The sequence below is a fragment of the Penicillium crustosum genome, assembly GCF_028827405.1.
Source record: "Penicillium crustosum strain IBT 35664 chromosome Unknown utg000003l_segment0_segment0, whole genome shotgun sequence".
NCBI classification, from domain to species: domain Eukaryota; kingdom Fungi; phylum Ascomycota; class Eurotiomycetes; order Eurotiales; family Aspergillaceae; genus Penicillium; species Penicillium crustosum.
The window spans coordinates 2,275,114-2,289,272 of NW_026623124.1; the positions used below are offsets into that span (position 1 = coordinate 2,275,114).

Genomic DNA, 14,159 nt, shown 5'->3' on the forward strand with positions numbered 1-14,159 from the left:
TGGTGTAAGGTTTCTATCAACAGATTCTTTAATGTAGGGCTTTCACTCCGTCGTATCTGTTCGTGTTCATCTAATAATTTGAAGCTCTGTGCACACATAATGAGTCTGGTTTAGAGCATATACGATTTGACAGCTCATCGATAGGTGAATTACTCGCTACATGTATTTTACGACCATCGCATCCTAACCCATGGTCCCACTGAGCTTGCTACGCCTAAGCATATTCTTGTCAACATACGGTGGGTATAGATTATATGGGACAAATTAGATTAATGTTTGCCTGGAGGCAAGAGCTCCTCGACGTCCTTCCTATTTGGCGTTGTTTACTCCGATATAAAAAGGGTATTTAGCAATTCTCTCTATTTGCTTCGTCCTACATATCCATCATAATTCACCAACAATCTATCTTTCATCCATCATCTAACCAACACTCTATACTTCATCTATCATCTAACATTTTCCATCATCATTTGGATTCATCGGTTATCTAAGCCTAATAGGAGAGGCTATCATGGTACTTCGCCCCTTTTTAGTTGGTAAATTGTTTTGAAGGGTCACTTACTAACGATAGCTACACTATGTATAGGCGAACCAATACACTCATCTCCTTATGCGGGGACATTTTGACTGGTGGGATAACATGGAGAGTGACATCGCTATGAAGACCAAAACCACCGCTTCAACCTCTACCATCCCCATCACTGTCCCGGAGCAGGTATTCGTTCCCATTTCTATCTCATACACCTACTTAAGACGTTATATACTTACAGTTGCTGCACTATTCAGGAGAATGAAGATGCTTGTCTTGTGCGCCAGCAGTTTGAATGGTGGGAGGACGTCGAGAATGATATTGTCATGAAGACTAAAGCCATCCCTCCAGCCTCTTCAGTCCCTATCACGGCTCCTAAACTGGTATTTATCCTCACTTCTATTCGTATATCTACTTAAGACCTTAAATACTGACAGTTGCTTCACTATTTAGGACGAGAAATACGGGCGCCTTCTTATTCGTGAACACTTCGACTGGTGGGAGGAAGTCAACAATGATATTACGAAGGAGACTAAAGCCCTCACTGCGGACACTAGAATTTCCGACAATAACATTTCCAACACGGACACCGCAAATTTGGCTGCAGCTTTCACTAGCCCTACCACCGCCAGTAATCTGGTATTTATCTCACTCCCATTTCCTCAAGTTGAAAATTAAGACCTTTTCAGACTAACGCTAGCCACACTATATAGGACGACGCTTGTGTCCGACTTTACTTTGGTGAATATTGCAACTCGCTGCAGGATCTTGATAATGACACTCCGATGAATGTCAACGCTCTAACTAGAGAGACAGATATCCCAATTTCGGACACTAAGAGCCTAGCTACAGCTTTTACTGGCCCTAACACCGCTAGTAACCTGGTATTTATCCCGCTTCCATTTTTACCAAGTTGAGATTTAAGACCTTTTGAGACTAATAATAGCCATACTATATAGGACGATGCGTGTATCCGACTTTCCTTTCGCGAATATTGCAACTCGCTAGAGGATGGGAATGACACTCCTATGGATGCCAAAGCCCTGGTCATGGACACGAACATCCCCATACCGGACACCCGGCACCTGGATGCAACTTCGATCGGCCCTAGTGTCACTAAAAAACTGGTATCTATCCTAGTTTTAGCTCGTATATCCCTTGCAAAGATTAGAGACCAACGACATATACAATATAGGATGAGGAGTATGCTGAGATGATGGAAATCTTCTCTGACTGGAAAATAGCTGCATTTGAGCCTTCGCCTCCAGCTATTGAGGAGGAACACACACCTACTCTGGCTGCCTCGGATTACAGACTAGAAAACTCGCCTGGTAAAACCGACAACTCAGGGAGATTCTTCTATGCTACTCATCCCCCTCACCCTATCACTCTGGCAATCGCTCAAGGAATTGCTGAGACCAACGAAGAAGAGATGACGGAAATCTTCTCTTGTGAGAAAATAGCTGTGTTTGAACCTTCGCTTCCAGCTATTGAGGAGGAACACACACCTCCTCAGGCCGCGTCGGATTACAGATTGGGAAACTCGCCTGCCAAAACCGACAACTCAGAGAGATCCTTCCACCCTTCTGGGAGACTGAGAAGAACCACCAGTACCCGGGATTTGAGGGACAGCGCAGCAAAGAGGAGCATGGCCACGGCACAACAGAAGGATAACCTGTCCATGATGATGCAGTTAAGCACCAAACGGTCCAGTCCACTTAGCAGGTCTGGAACCTACAACACCTACAGCTCTGATGCTTCCTACAAGAATGCTGAGCTTCCCCAGATACCTCGTAAGAAGAAAAGACACTTGTGGAAGAAGATTTTCAAGAAAGTCTGGCAGACGCTCGAGAACCTACCAGGGGGAGATTGGAACAGTGCTTGGGGTTTCGTTTAATATTTGTCATGTGCAGTTATCGGGAAATTTCAAATCACTTTCACTTTCAATTCAAATTCGCTTTACTTCATTTCTACGAGCTTCATTATTTCTAGAGTTTCCGTTGTTTTCTGGAGAGAACAATAAATCTTTTGTAGCAAAAGCATAGTTAAAAATTAAAGTTTCTCTTTACAGGACATATCTAAACCCTTTGTTGTCGATCTCCGTTTTGTCCTTGGGGGATATAAGTTAGCTTATCTCAAAGCTTCTTGGGACTCGAAACTCACCAGCATGCCGTTTTCAACACCTTCTGCCTCCACCTCCTGACCATCGATTGCTTCGCGGTCTCGACGCTTATTCTCGAGGTACATATAGATATATAAAGCGACAACACAGGCCAGCTTTACTGCATAGCCAGCGAGCATCCTGTAGAAATTGTCAGTTAATTGACACCGTTATATAAAGACGAATGGCAACATACGCAATGTAAGCACTGTTGTACCTAGGGGCCTCGCTGGACTTGAAAGTCTGAGGTCCAATGATATTTCCCACACAGTATCCAGTAAACAAAAGGGCACCGGTGACTTGCTTCTTGGTATATCCCGCAATGTTGGAGCTAACAATTGTGAGACTCATGCTGAATCCCAGCCCTTGGAAATAGCATAGCCAGAGTGCGACAAGGCGGCCCCATTTGTTGGTGTCTGGTAGTCCGACAAGAAGACCCGATCCAATAATGCAGACCGTGCAAGCAAAGATCATGCATGTGAACCGTGAATGGAATTTGCCATCGAACTTTGTTGCGATATAACCTCCCAGAAGCAGAGTGACAAACTGAACAGCACCGCCGGGAATTTGCAGATATTGAGTTCCAAGCGTATCAAATCCGAAAGTGCCGACGATAATGGAAGTAAACTGTTTTGGTTATTAGCTTCACTCACATCCAATTCGTAATTAACGGAAGACATACACTGGTTAATGCTGAATTCGGGACTTGTGCACCAATAGCCATGATGAACAAAAGCCATGTCTTCGGATCTTCGGCAGCTTGTCGAACCTGATACCATTTGAACTGACTGCTCTTGACACCTTGTCGATTGATGGCGACACGCTCAACAGCTATCGCTCGCTCACGCTCGCTGAGAAATTTGGCAGTCGATGGGAGATCAGGGAGAAAGACGAGGGCAAGAACTCCTACCGCGACGGAGAAGGCTCCAAAAATAAGGAAGACATACATCCATCGTGGAAGTCCAGTGGTAATATGTCCGACCGCATAGCCAATGAGACTATATTTAATTAGTTTCCGGTTTTCATTTCCAATATAATTTGGCTTTTTGCTCGTCACTTACCCTCCGAACATCGTCGCGATACCATTAGTACAGTACCATGCCTCTAGTCGTAAGGGTTGTTCTTCTGATGTGTACCACATGCCGGTCATAAGAACAAATCCAGGAGTTACAACTGCTTCGACCATTCCTAAAAGGAAGCGGTTGATTGCAATTCCAGCAAAGTTGTAGCATGCAGGTGTCGTCATGAGCAAACCACCCCATACTGTTACTGTCAGCATCGTTCCAGTATTGAATCCACATTACGACTTCTCATGGGATATCTCTTACCTAATGTGGTAACCGCAAGGAATTTTCCAACGGGCAGCTTTTGCAATGCTAACCCTGCAGGCCATTGTGCAATGAGGTATCCGAAGTAGAAAATGGAGCCTGATTGGATTAATGACTTGCATTATAAGTTCTCGGAATCGAAAGCTTACTGAGCCATGAATATTGTTGTCCCTTTAAGTGTGTGCCTTGTTTCAAGCCGTATACAGAGGCAAAGTTGATGCTGTTCTTGTCCAGGTACTGCATGGGATTAGTACCTGAATTTCAACGAGTGAGGCACGCGATATTCTCACCTGCAGCATGTAGATTAAGAATAGTAGGGGAATGAGGCGTATATCAATTTTGCGCAGAACCCTTTTGGCTTCCTCTGCTGTGTATTCGAGGCCTTGATGTTGTTTATAGAACTCATAGTTCTCATCCCGTTCTGATGAGGTGGTTGATGAGATAGGAGGCGATACCGTTACCTCAACGTCTTTTTGAGAGGCCATTCTGACAATTTTGCTCGTTCTCTCAATATCAGCAGGTTGGAGATGAATGCAAAGACAGGAAAAGGCAGAGTTTTATAAACCACACGCTTAACTGGCGGCACGGTCCATGTGGATAATTGCATAATAATAATAGAAGCCACGGCCCTCGCAACCTAGCAAGGAAGGTTATATGGATAAAGTGGGGATATAAGATTCAGCCTAAGCTCAAAAGGGACTATTTCTACAATGTAATATAATGCTTGGTTCTGACAGGCGTGCAGGAGAAATCTAACATGTTGATACGTACCTTGGTTGGCAACATGTGTTTCGAGTAGGTCACCTAACGTGCACTGCTCTCCATGCTATATTCTATCCAAACACATCTTACACTGTTTCTAGCATGAGTGACGTACCTGAGAGCGTTGGGTGGTTCAAACGATGCGGGTGGGGTCGCCCGTGAATCACGACATCATCGCCGCAATTGCGCGTTTCTCGGGCCATATGAGCAACTTCCATCTAGAATCCCATCACAATTGGCTCGACACTCGGTAATTTGCCGTGTCCGCTGAAGAAACTAAAAAGAAAACCTTGCAATATTCTAGGTTTACGTTCAAAGTCTTGTTTTCTACGGGACCTAAGCGAAACTTGCAACATCCAAAGCATATACATTTGGCTTGGCACGCGCTCGACCCGCTAGATATCTCCTCGGAATTTCGAGTTGAGATTGAGGTCCTGTATAGTAAGTACTCCATGAAGTACTCGGGAATTCCTGCGATTCTAGTAAATGACATTGCTCTTAAGCATGCTGGACGTCAAGATAAACAACGAACGGATTCCGGGGAACTTTGAACCTTGAACCTTGAAAACCTTGGGCTTGATTATATAATCATCACTGAGCCCTCCCGAGGTCCCTTGCCGTAGCTAGTTAGATGTGACTGTCAAAGCAAATGCCCAAGACACCCGAGGTATTATGGAAATTCCCACTCTGGGCTATTGTTTCTTACATTAATAGCTAATAATATATGACTTGTGTCTAACATTTAAAAAGTATATGTGCTCCATTAACTGGATTTCTAAATATGCGGGTGTTCTTTCAGCATGAAATGGCACCAACCAGGGCTATATTCATAATATCTGGGAGCATTCCTATAGGCCGAAAATCGCGTGAGAAAAATCCGAACAGCAATATAAACATATCATTTATCTATGCATATTGATTAAAATTATATTAGTATAAAAATTAGAAAAAAAGAAGATGGGCCCGAGCCCGGGATTGACTGGGACGCGCATTAATGCTTTGGGTGAACCCTAAGCGCGAATCATACCACTAGCCACCCGGGCAATTGATGTGAGGTACAGGTAAACAAGGCACTTTAGCGGATACTCTTGTTTATTAATGTATATCGCCCTTTTGTCTTTTACATTTAGTTTTGAAATAAATGCGACCGAAAGATAGCTGATAATTTATGTAAAATAACACTAGTAGCCATATATCGACACATTCGTAAGCCTTAAGCTAACAGAAGTCTATATTCGAACAGTATATACCTACAGGTGGACTGCTTACTTCCTTTAGGTACAAAACTGATATTAGCAGGGAGGAGTAAAACTTTATGATGTACAATGATTTTTGCCTAGGGGTTCACTAATGCTCAACACATAGCATTACTCACTTGTTGTCATCGGTACCCATCTGCAACCAAAGCACGAAGGCTTAGTCTCAACCATCGAAGTAAAGGGATGGCGGGTTGCCTTTGAGGTAGTTAATATTCTGTTTCTCACAAATATAGAGACCTGGAACCGCGAGATGAAGCTCTCGGTCAACTAAAATGGAGCCATCTGCGGTAATAGTATGTTTGTTTCTACCTTCATAGTGGAGTGGAAAACAACCACCTTTGAAACAGTTGGGGGTAAATTAGGCATTCATGTTTGGGCCTTCTATGCTTTAATCTCTTGGGAGTAGTAACATAATCTTCTAGCGATAAGCGTGCCGAAAATTGATCCAATCATGTATAAGTCTTCAATCAAAACTCGCCAGGACCCTTTCCGAAATAGCTTCCCTTGGGAACAGTCAACCAAGGCACAGACTTCGCATCGTACGTATTAGATCCCACTGTGTTTCCCCACCAGTTGAAAGCGATAGCATGGTAACCCAGCGCGAAGAAAATGATGATCGTCGCAATAGCAGTGCCGGTATCCATGGCAGCTTGGAGCAAATCTACGCACATCGTGAGTTAGTGACTTCTTCTCAGAAGGGGAAACTTATAAAAAAAAATCTCACAGTTGTAACGCTTCCACCAGTCAAATGCACGCTTGCGGATGAGGTAGTTGAAGAGAAAGCCAACAATGAACCACAGGGAGTATTGGGCTGTTTAGTCAGATTAGAATAACTCCATCAGGAATGTTTTGGGAGACATACTAGTGTTTGCAGGGGGAATGTTGCCTGCCGCATTGAAGAAGATTGGAACGTTGATATAGCGAACCCAGCTGTTGGGGTAGCGTCGGTAGATGGCGTACACGATTACAGTAACGACGGGCTGAAGAGTCAGTAAAGCAACATAAACTCAAGGTGTTTGAAGACTCACTCCAATGAGGAAGAAGTAGACAAGGCCATTGTACACCTGTCCAGACTGGAACATCCGCTGCGGGCCAATGGTGCCCCAAATCAGGGAAGCGTTGTACATCACTTTGGCACCGTTACATGTGAAACGTTGCTTGTTTGTTGGTTCGCAAAGTTTATCAATGTGTCCCATCATCCATCGTAAGACTGCTTTCGTTAGCTTAAAATCGTAACACATATTTGACAAAACATCGTACCTCCGGTCTGAGTTGCTGTAGCTAGAATACTAGCATAGATCTGGCCAAAGAATAGAACACGGGGAGGAATTTTCTAAATAATAAGTAAAGGTCGAGTAGTAGAGGGAAAATGGAGCATACCATGTATTGCCCGAGCTTCAAGTCCTGAGCAAAATCCATGCCGTGTTTGACTGCATTATAACCGTAACATTTCACCATCAGATTCGCGATGGGCTTACCGGGCCAGGCATATCCGGCGATCATCTCAGTAATGATATTGAGGAACACCCGTTGGTTTGTCGTTCCTTGCAGAATACCCTCAGGGACAATTAGAAGCACTGCCAATCCGAAGCAAACCACGATAAAACCCCAAACTGGCAGCTCAGTGTCCCAGTATCTGGTTGTCAAGATACCAAGTCCCAACACGACCACCGTCAGAACTCCGTACCACCATTCCGGGACCTCTTTATATTGGCGCATCAGTCGGCGATGAACATCTTCACCTCCATGTTGTGCATTCTTCATCCTGGCCCAAATTTCGGTTCCATTGTAAAGGTACGTGTGGACCACGATTGCGGTAACCGCAGCGAAGGATAATCCATAGGTGAGGGAATAAGACATTGAGATGTACATGGGAGAGTACTCCTTGTACTTGCTCTCACTGAAGTCTAAAGCCGAGTCGAGCACACGAGATACGTTGTAGGAGCTTCCCGTATTGTCGAAGGTGCCAGAAGAGAGGAGAGGAAGGCTAGATCGTCAGCATATTGGAATTTCCCTCTGTCAGACTGGAAACTTACTATGCGCTATACCACACATTAGTGTAGTATAGAATTGGCGACAAGAAAAGGTAAAACAGCACGACGACAGCAAAGGCATTGCATGTGATGTAGAAGGGAGTCATGAGGGGGTAACCAGCGTAGTTGATTTGCGTCCAGTCGATGCTGATAGGTATCAGACCTAATCCAGAATTCATCTAAGCAAGTTGGGGTTAGTTCCTGTAGAAACAGTGAGAATTCCTACAGACTTACTCCGAAAATCGTGTTGACCTTCTGATTGTGAGGCGCAATCCACGTCACGAAAGCGAAAGTGCTCAAGCTTGTCCAAATGTAGTCTGGGAACCAGAATAGAACAAATCCAAATAGCGTAACGTAGCCAAAGAAGCGATACCGCGAAATAGTCCAACCGTTGGCTGGCGTACGGCTTTCAGGCTCATGCAGCGCGCGGAAAAGAACAGTGGATGACAGTGAAGTAGGCCATACTAATGCAGCAGGGTACACAATCCAACGGCGTGCAAGACCTGTAAGACCAAATCTAGGAAAGATCAGTGACTGCATAACCTGGGAAACCCAGGGTCCACTTACCCGATCATCTGAGTTGTCAAAAGGTATAGGAATGAGAAGCCTGGTCCGAGGTCGCGGTTCCAATATACAGGACTGACAATCGCTACCAAGGCACCTTGGGCATAAGCGGTGGTGGCACTAATATTGACGCACTGTTTTGGTTTGTTAGATGTAATTCACGATAGAATTCCCACGAAACTGAAGCTTGGCTCTTGCTCACAATAACAATGAAGGCGTGCTCCTTGATGGTAAATTTTCCTGGGTTGACATCGAATGTAAGTTTTCCTAGAGGAACCCTCCACCTCGGAAGCTTTTCCCATGCTCGTCCGATTGGGAAAACGAGGATTTGAGCGACGACGTAGCCTATTGTGAGGGAAGGCTAGGAAATATTAGCAAATATGTAAATACTGATTGAAGGGACCTGAAACTTACATATCGTAGGCCGAAGAATTGATTAACTCCGGAGAAAAGTATAACAAAGACAGTCATCAATATCCAGGCCCGAACAGCTGTAATGAAGAGTTAATTCAGCTCTTTAACAGGGAATATCAATGACTTACTGTTGCAGGCTATCGTGGGATCATCTTTATTGGACACACAGGCCGCAACCTCCGGAACTAAGAAGTGTTAACATCAGCTGTTGAGAATTGGAATATATATAGGTCAACGTACAAGGTGACTGGTCTCCCTCCACACTCCATTTGAAAGCTTCGACTGGTGTGAGCTCCGTGAGCTCTGCTCTGTCCGATTTGTATAGCCATTCTCCTGGATCTTGACTGGTGTGTTCAGATTCGAGATCTGCCGCTACCGCCGGCGCCTCTGTTATATTTGGATCTTTAGCGGGATCCTTTGAACTCGCCATATCTGTATCAATTTTTAGGCTGGGCCGCGGGAAAAAATAATTATGGGATGAGATATAGAAAAAGCACCGGAACCTGGGTTCTTAATACTAGTTCGCAGCTGGTCTTTTTTTTTTTTGTTTTGCTCGCGTGGCTTGGGCCAAGCCAGCATGCGACGGTCACGATAGATCCACCCAGAATGGCAACAAGTTCCCTCCGACATGCAAATAAGCCAAAGCATGATAGCTAATCCACATCTATATGGCTTCATACTAACTTGGGTAGTCTGACCGGTTGAGCTATAAACACTTGCTGACGCACTCCAACAAGACTAGATAATAGGTCGGACGACCTACCGAGTTGTTTGCCGTATGCTAGGGGGTGTCTCATAGGATTGCAACTATTTACTCCGTACTGTATTTATTATTACGCTACCGATATATCCCTGCAAGAAAGCTACATTGCCAAATAATTGGTTTAAAATTCATATTCTCCCTAGGGGTCTATCTAACATTATGCAACCCCGCGCAGGCATACGACGCGTTCACATAAGTGGGGTTTATCTTATACGTCGAGGATATTCCTAAATCGTCTATATATGAGGTACTGTAATCCCACGTAGTAAGACCATGGCAATGAAGGAATAACATCCAAAAAAAATATTAAAAAAGATCATAAGAACGGAGTTTTACAATTTAGACCACTCATGCCAAGTACAAAGGGAACATCTTCGGGGTGACTTCGGTGGCGGCAAGTGCTTAAATGGTTGATGGCGTGCCGAGGCGCCTTGATGAGCTTATCTCCACGGGATTCTCTCTAGGGAGTCGCCTCCAAATTTGACATTCAGGATTCGACTCCAGACCAATCAAAGTAACCCATTAGCGACTGATACGATTTCTAGAAAAAGGTGTCATTATTGGAGTATTGGAGACCTTTACCCAATAAAAAGGATTGTATCAATGTATCATGTTTGAGAGGGGGGGCGATAGAGACGTGATAACAGAAGAGCATTTATTTGTAATATTGTAGCACCTTCTTCCAGGTATTCACGTTTTACTTTAAGCCGTTGAATATAAGTATCATCTTAATCCAGTATAGAATTCGGCTTGTAGCTCCGAATTCAGAGTACTGCATCGTGCTGCAGCGGACATAACCCAAATGAAGCGGCCAGTGCGGCGATGGCGCGATTGGAGGTGATTCGCCCACCAAAACTCGCCCAGCTTTTTTTTATATTTCTACTCGGAGTAATCCTGAAGGCAAATATAGTACTTGTTTCGGAGAGTGACTTATTTCACGGATGGTCTAATCTAGAAAGTCTCATAAAGTTTTATCTTAGCGATTCTCACGACAGCATTCCATTCTAGTTAGTGATCTGATACTTATTTTGTGTAGTATGGAATGAAATAGTTTAATTCACGTTACGCTAATCACTTTTAATCCCCAACTTATCCCCTTAGTGCGTCGACCAGTGCTTTGATAAGGAAAACATTGAAAACAAAAATTTGGTCAAACAATTTGGCACCACTTAGCGATGGCCACGACCACGGCTACGGCGAAGGGGTTTAATGGGTGTTACAACCTCATCCTCCTCTCATTGAAGCCATTCAGCGTCACGAATCAGACGGCGGAGCTCCTGGTTATGCTAGTGAAGTAACTCATTATCGGCCCGAGCCTGGGAAACTTGGCGATTATGGAACTGTGCAGTCTCAGCGAGCACTTTCATTGCTTGACGGGTCTCATCAGCAGCCATGTTGCGCTGAGTAGCCTCACGTGGGACTTTCATCGTTTTGCTGATTTCATCAAGGGCTAGGTTGATTTCGGTGATTCGGTTCTGGAGCCACTCAATTTCCCCTCAAAGATCTTCAATTTGACGGTCTCTGCATTCCCTTTCTGCTTTGTCCGGATGAGGTGGCTGGTAAGGAGTGCACCTTATGTCGTTGTCCCCAAAGCAACATCTTGCGCATGCAGTCAAGTCTGAATCATCCTCAAGAACCATACAGGAGCTCCTTGGGCCATGGCCCCACTGGAAGGGGACACATGGCTGCTCTGCAGTAACACCCACAACCTGCATAAGCGCAGACTCGATGTTCTCGATTCGGTCGTTGATAATTTGGTCCAGGGTTGCGCCCTACTGCGCCATTTCTCGGCAAAGGATGGGATCGCGTTTTGCGGGCATGAGGTTCATAACCTCGAGGGCGTAGGATTTCAGCTGACCATAGTGGCGAAATCGGGTCCCGTCATAATTGAGCCGCTTGATGTGAGCAGCAATGGGACTGACTGGGAGGATATTCTGTGATGCCAGAGGGTAGCGGGCACGACAGTGTCACTTCGATTCTGGCGAGGTAGGGGGTGTCGACTCGGATATTGATTGATGTTGCTAAACATAACAATGGGGAGTGCGAAGAAGCTTTCATATATGCGGAGGTCAGGGGCTTCATCACGCCCGTTAAAGTCAGTCAGCAAGATATATAACTCACATTGTATACTGGATATGTCTTACAAGGCCATCTTGGTGGTTTGGAGATAAGAGGACAGAGAGGGGACCCGGGGAGAAGAAGAGATGATGAGAAGGAAAGAAGAGGAACCCAGCACGAGATAAGATATTACAAGCGCAGGGAGTTCGAAGAATTCGGAGGTTGGTTGTCTGTTTTGTCCATCAATCAAACAAAGTTCAATTAACCAGTTGCAGTCTAACTCTATACATAAGAAATTTACATATAATGATTGTTGTGGAGTGCACCCTCCACCCTCCACCTTCCATCTCTCACTTCTCTCTCACTGTACCCCCTACCTCGGTAACAATTTATAGTGACGTTGTCATGACCAGCTGATCGGCATATTTGTCGACTTTGGCTGAGTTCTCGGGTTACAGCATCGTTTCTCGTCAATAGCTAATACCTATCTTCTTCCATACCTAGATCTATTACGCGAGGCCTATCGGTTCGTCATTATCGTCCCCGATTTTTACGTATTTAAACTGCTAGAGGAGACCTGTTGGGTGTATAAAGTTGACCACGTAGCAGGTAGCCTACGGGTTCGATACGATCTTGTCGTAGCCCATCTCATTGTTCCTATTATCCCACAACTGCTCTTGTAGTTTAGTTCTCGGTATAGTGTACTTCGGACATTGTATAAGAATATGCTTCGGTATTTGTAAGCCATCATCACAATTATATCGGTCAGTCTTGGCCTCGCCCACCAGATTATTGCTAGTCTTCTGGGCCTCAACATTGAGGCCCTCGTGTGTGAAGTGCATGCAAAATACGACGACGAACTAATTACTACCTTGGGATGGGAAGTTTAGAAATGTAGCAAATGAGAATCGTCTGGATATATGTATATTCATACATGTACTAAATATTAGACACGGGATCTTCCGGTGCCAACGGAGGTCGACTGGCTGCCATATTACATTGTCTGAACACCCGCACTTCATCCTCTTCAAAAGAACCAACAATCGAATGCATCACACCATGGTTGTTGAAAAGCACTAGGTCACCCTCCTCCCAGTCATGGGTATACAAATAGCAAGGATCAATGGCCGGTCTTTGCATCTTGTACAGTCGTTCTCGAATCTCGCCGAGATTGTCAAGCACCTGCCCGTTCTCAAGATGGACTTTCCGCACACAAGTTGGCTACACCATCATTGCGATCTTGCCAGTGACGGGATTCTTCCAAGTCATAGGATATACCTTGATTTTAGAAGCTTCAAAAGGAGGCAACTGGTCTTCAGGAAGCTCTAATCCTTCTGATATAATACCCAACCCATTGGAGCGTGACTTGGCGTTGCTCATCCATATGTATGGATGAGGTGCGTATTCAGCCTTGCTGGTGCGGACGAAATGTTTATCTTCCTCTGAAAGCATATCGTAAAGGCGATATCCGCTGAAGAATGCCGTTGTTCCAAGAGGAACGTCAAGTGTGGTGTCCGTGCCATCGTCATAACGGCAGGTCTGACGGCGGCCCTTAGGGACTTTGACAGCCAGTAACGTGGTAACCAAAGGCGGATCGAGGTTGTACATGGCAGAATCAATATGCCAGCGGTAGAAGTGTGTATAATCAAAGTCTTCCTGGGGAGAGATGGGGTTCTTGTGGAATGTCTTGTGGTGTGGGTGTTTCAGGCGGATGTTTGAGAGTCCCTCATACTCTTCAACGAAGCCACTGCCGATAACTTGGACTTGCGGCTGATGAGGGATTGTTGTCAAGTCGGCATGGAGAACGCTGCGCTTGTCGATTGATTTTCCATGACTATAGACGCCGGCAGCAGGATCGAAGCGTCGAGTAAGTTCGTACTGGGCACGTGGGGAGAGTTTGCCTTGGCTTTTGATTACGACGACTTGATTCTCATACAATGTGCGACGGAGAAATTCAAAATCATCATCTGGTAATAATCAGAACTTGAACCCAATAAAGATGCTTCGGATATTGCTTACCTGTCATTGTTTCAACATCGAAGCCGGTGAGTTCAGCCCCGAAGTCCACCCGAGAATCATCGGGTTTGGTAACAGACCTGCAAGAAAGAGTCATGGTAGCCATTGTGAATAAAGCGGCTAAAGTAGATATCACGATGAGACCAATATAAATCCCACAGCGAGCGACTGTACATGCTTTATATTCCATGTTCTGTAGTATATGGCACCACGGGCCAATCAGGACGGTGCGGGTGAGCTCCCACAGCTCACCCGTCCAGGAGATACCCAGG

The 14,159-nt window shown here is 45.0% G+C and overlaps 5 protein-coding genes across 5 annotated transcripts; 1 reads left to right on the top strand and 4 right to left on the bottom strand.

Annotated features, from left to right (window-relative positions):
* Positions 1-640: 640 nt before the first annotated feature.
* Positions 641-2,426, top strand: N7487_007923 (Major facilitator superfamily domain general substrate transporter; the record flags this gene model as incomplete). Its single annotated transcript, XM_056875653.1, has 6 exons — positions 641-715; positions 787-912; positions 983-1,168; positions 1,243-1,413; positions 1,489-1,656; positions 1,725-2,426. The coding sequence occupies 6 exons, from the start codon at positions 641-643 to the stop codon at positions 2,424-2,426; spliced, it is 1,428 nt and encodes a 475-aa protein (XP_056727841.1).
* Positions 2,427-2,594: 168 nt separating this feature from the next.
* On the bottom strand, positions 2,595-4,503 carry N7487_007924 (putative MFS transporter; the record flags this gene model as incomplete). Its single annotated transcript, XM_056875654.1, has 8 exons — positions 2,595-2,639; positions 2,693-2,831; positions 2,887-3,317; positions 3,373-3,688; positions 3,752-3,953; positions 4,019-4,117; positions 4,168-4,255; positions 4,309-4,503. The coding sequence occupies 8 exons, from the start codon at positions 4,501-4,503 to the stop codon at positions 2,595-2,597; spliced, it is 1,515 nt and encodes a 504-aa protein (XP_056727842.1).
* Positions 4,504-6,506: 2,003 nt separating this feature from the next.
* Positions 6,507-9,480, bottom strand: N7487_007925 (uncharacterized protein; the record flags this gene model as incomplete). Its single annotated transcript, XM_056875655.1, has 13 exons — positions 6,507-6,700; positions 6,764-6,850; positions 6,902-7,019; positions 7,068-7,249; positions 7,300-7,372; positions 7,420-8,026; positions 8,076-8,251; positions 8,307-8,589; positions 8,640-8,770; positions 8,839-8,997; positions 9,051-9,127; positions 9,179-9,235; positions 9,291-9,480. 13 exons carry the CDS (start codon positions 9,478-9,480, stop codon positions 6,507-6,509), a joined length of 2,334 nt encoding a protein of 777 aa, XP_056727843.1.
* A 1,619-nt stretch (positions 9,481-11,099) lies between these two features.
* On the bottom strand, positions 11,100-11,965 carry N7487_007926 (DUF3716 domain-containing protein; the record flags this gene model as incomplete). The annotated part of the gene is given in 4 exon segments (XM_056875656.1): positions 11,100-11,308; positions 11,330-11,585; positions 11,672-11,942; positions 11,958-11,965. 4 exon segments carry the CDS (start codon positions 11,963-11,965, stop codon positions 11,100-11,102), a joined length of 744 nt encoding a protein of 247 aa, XP_056727844.1.
* Positions 11,966-13,092: 1,127 nt separating this feature from the next.
* N7487_007927 (uncharacterized protein) lies at positions 13,093-13,993 on the bottom strand (the record flags this gene model as incomplete). The annotated part of the gene is made up of 2 exons (XM_056875657.1): positions 13,093-13,838; positions 13,891-13,993. The coding sequence occupies 2 exons, from the start codon at positions 13,991-13,993 to the stop codon at positions 13,093-13,095; spliced, it is 849 nt and encodes a 282-aa protein (XP_056727845.1).
* Between the last annotated feature and the right edge of the window lie 166 nt (positions 13,994-14,159).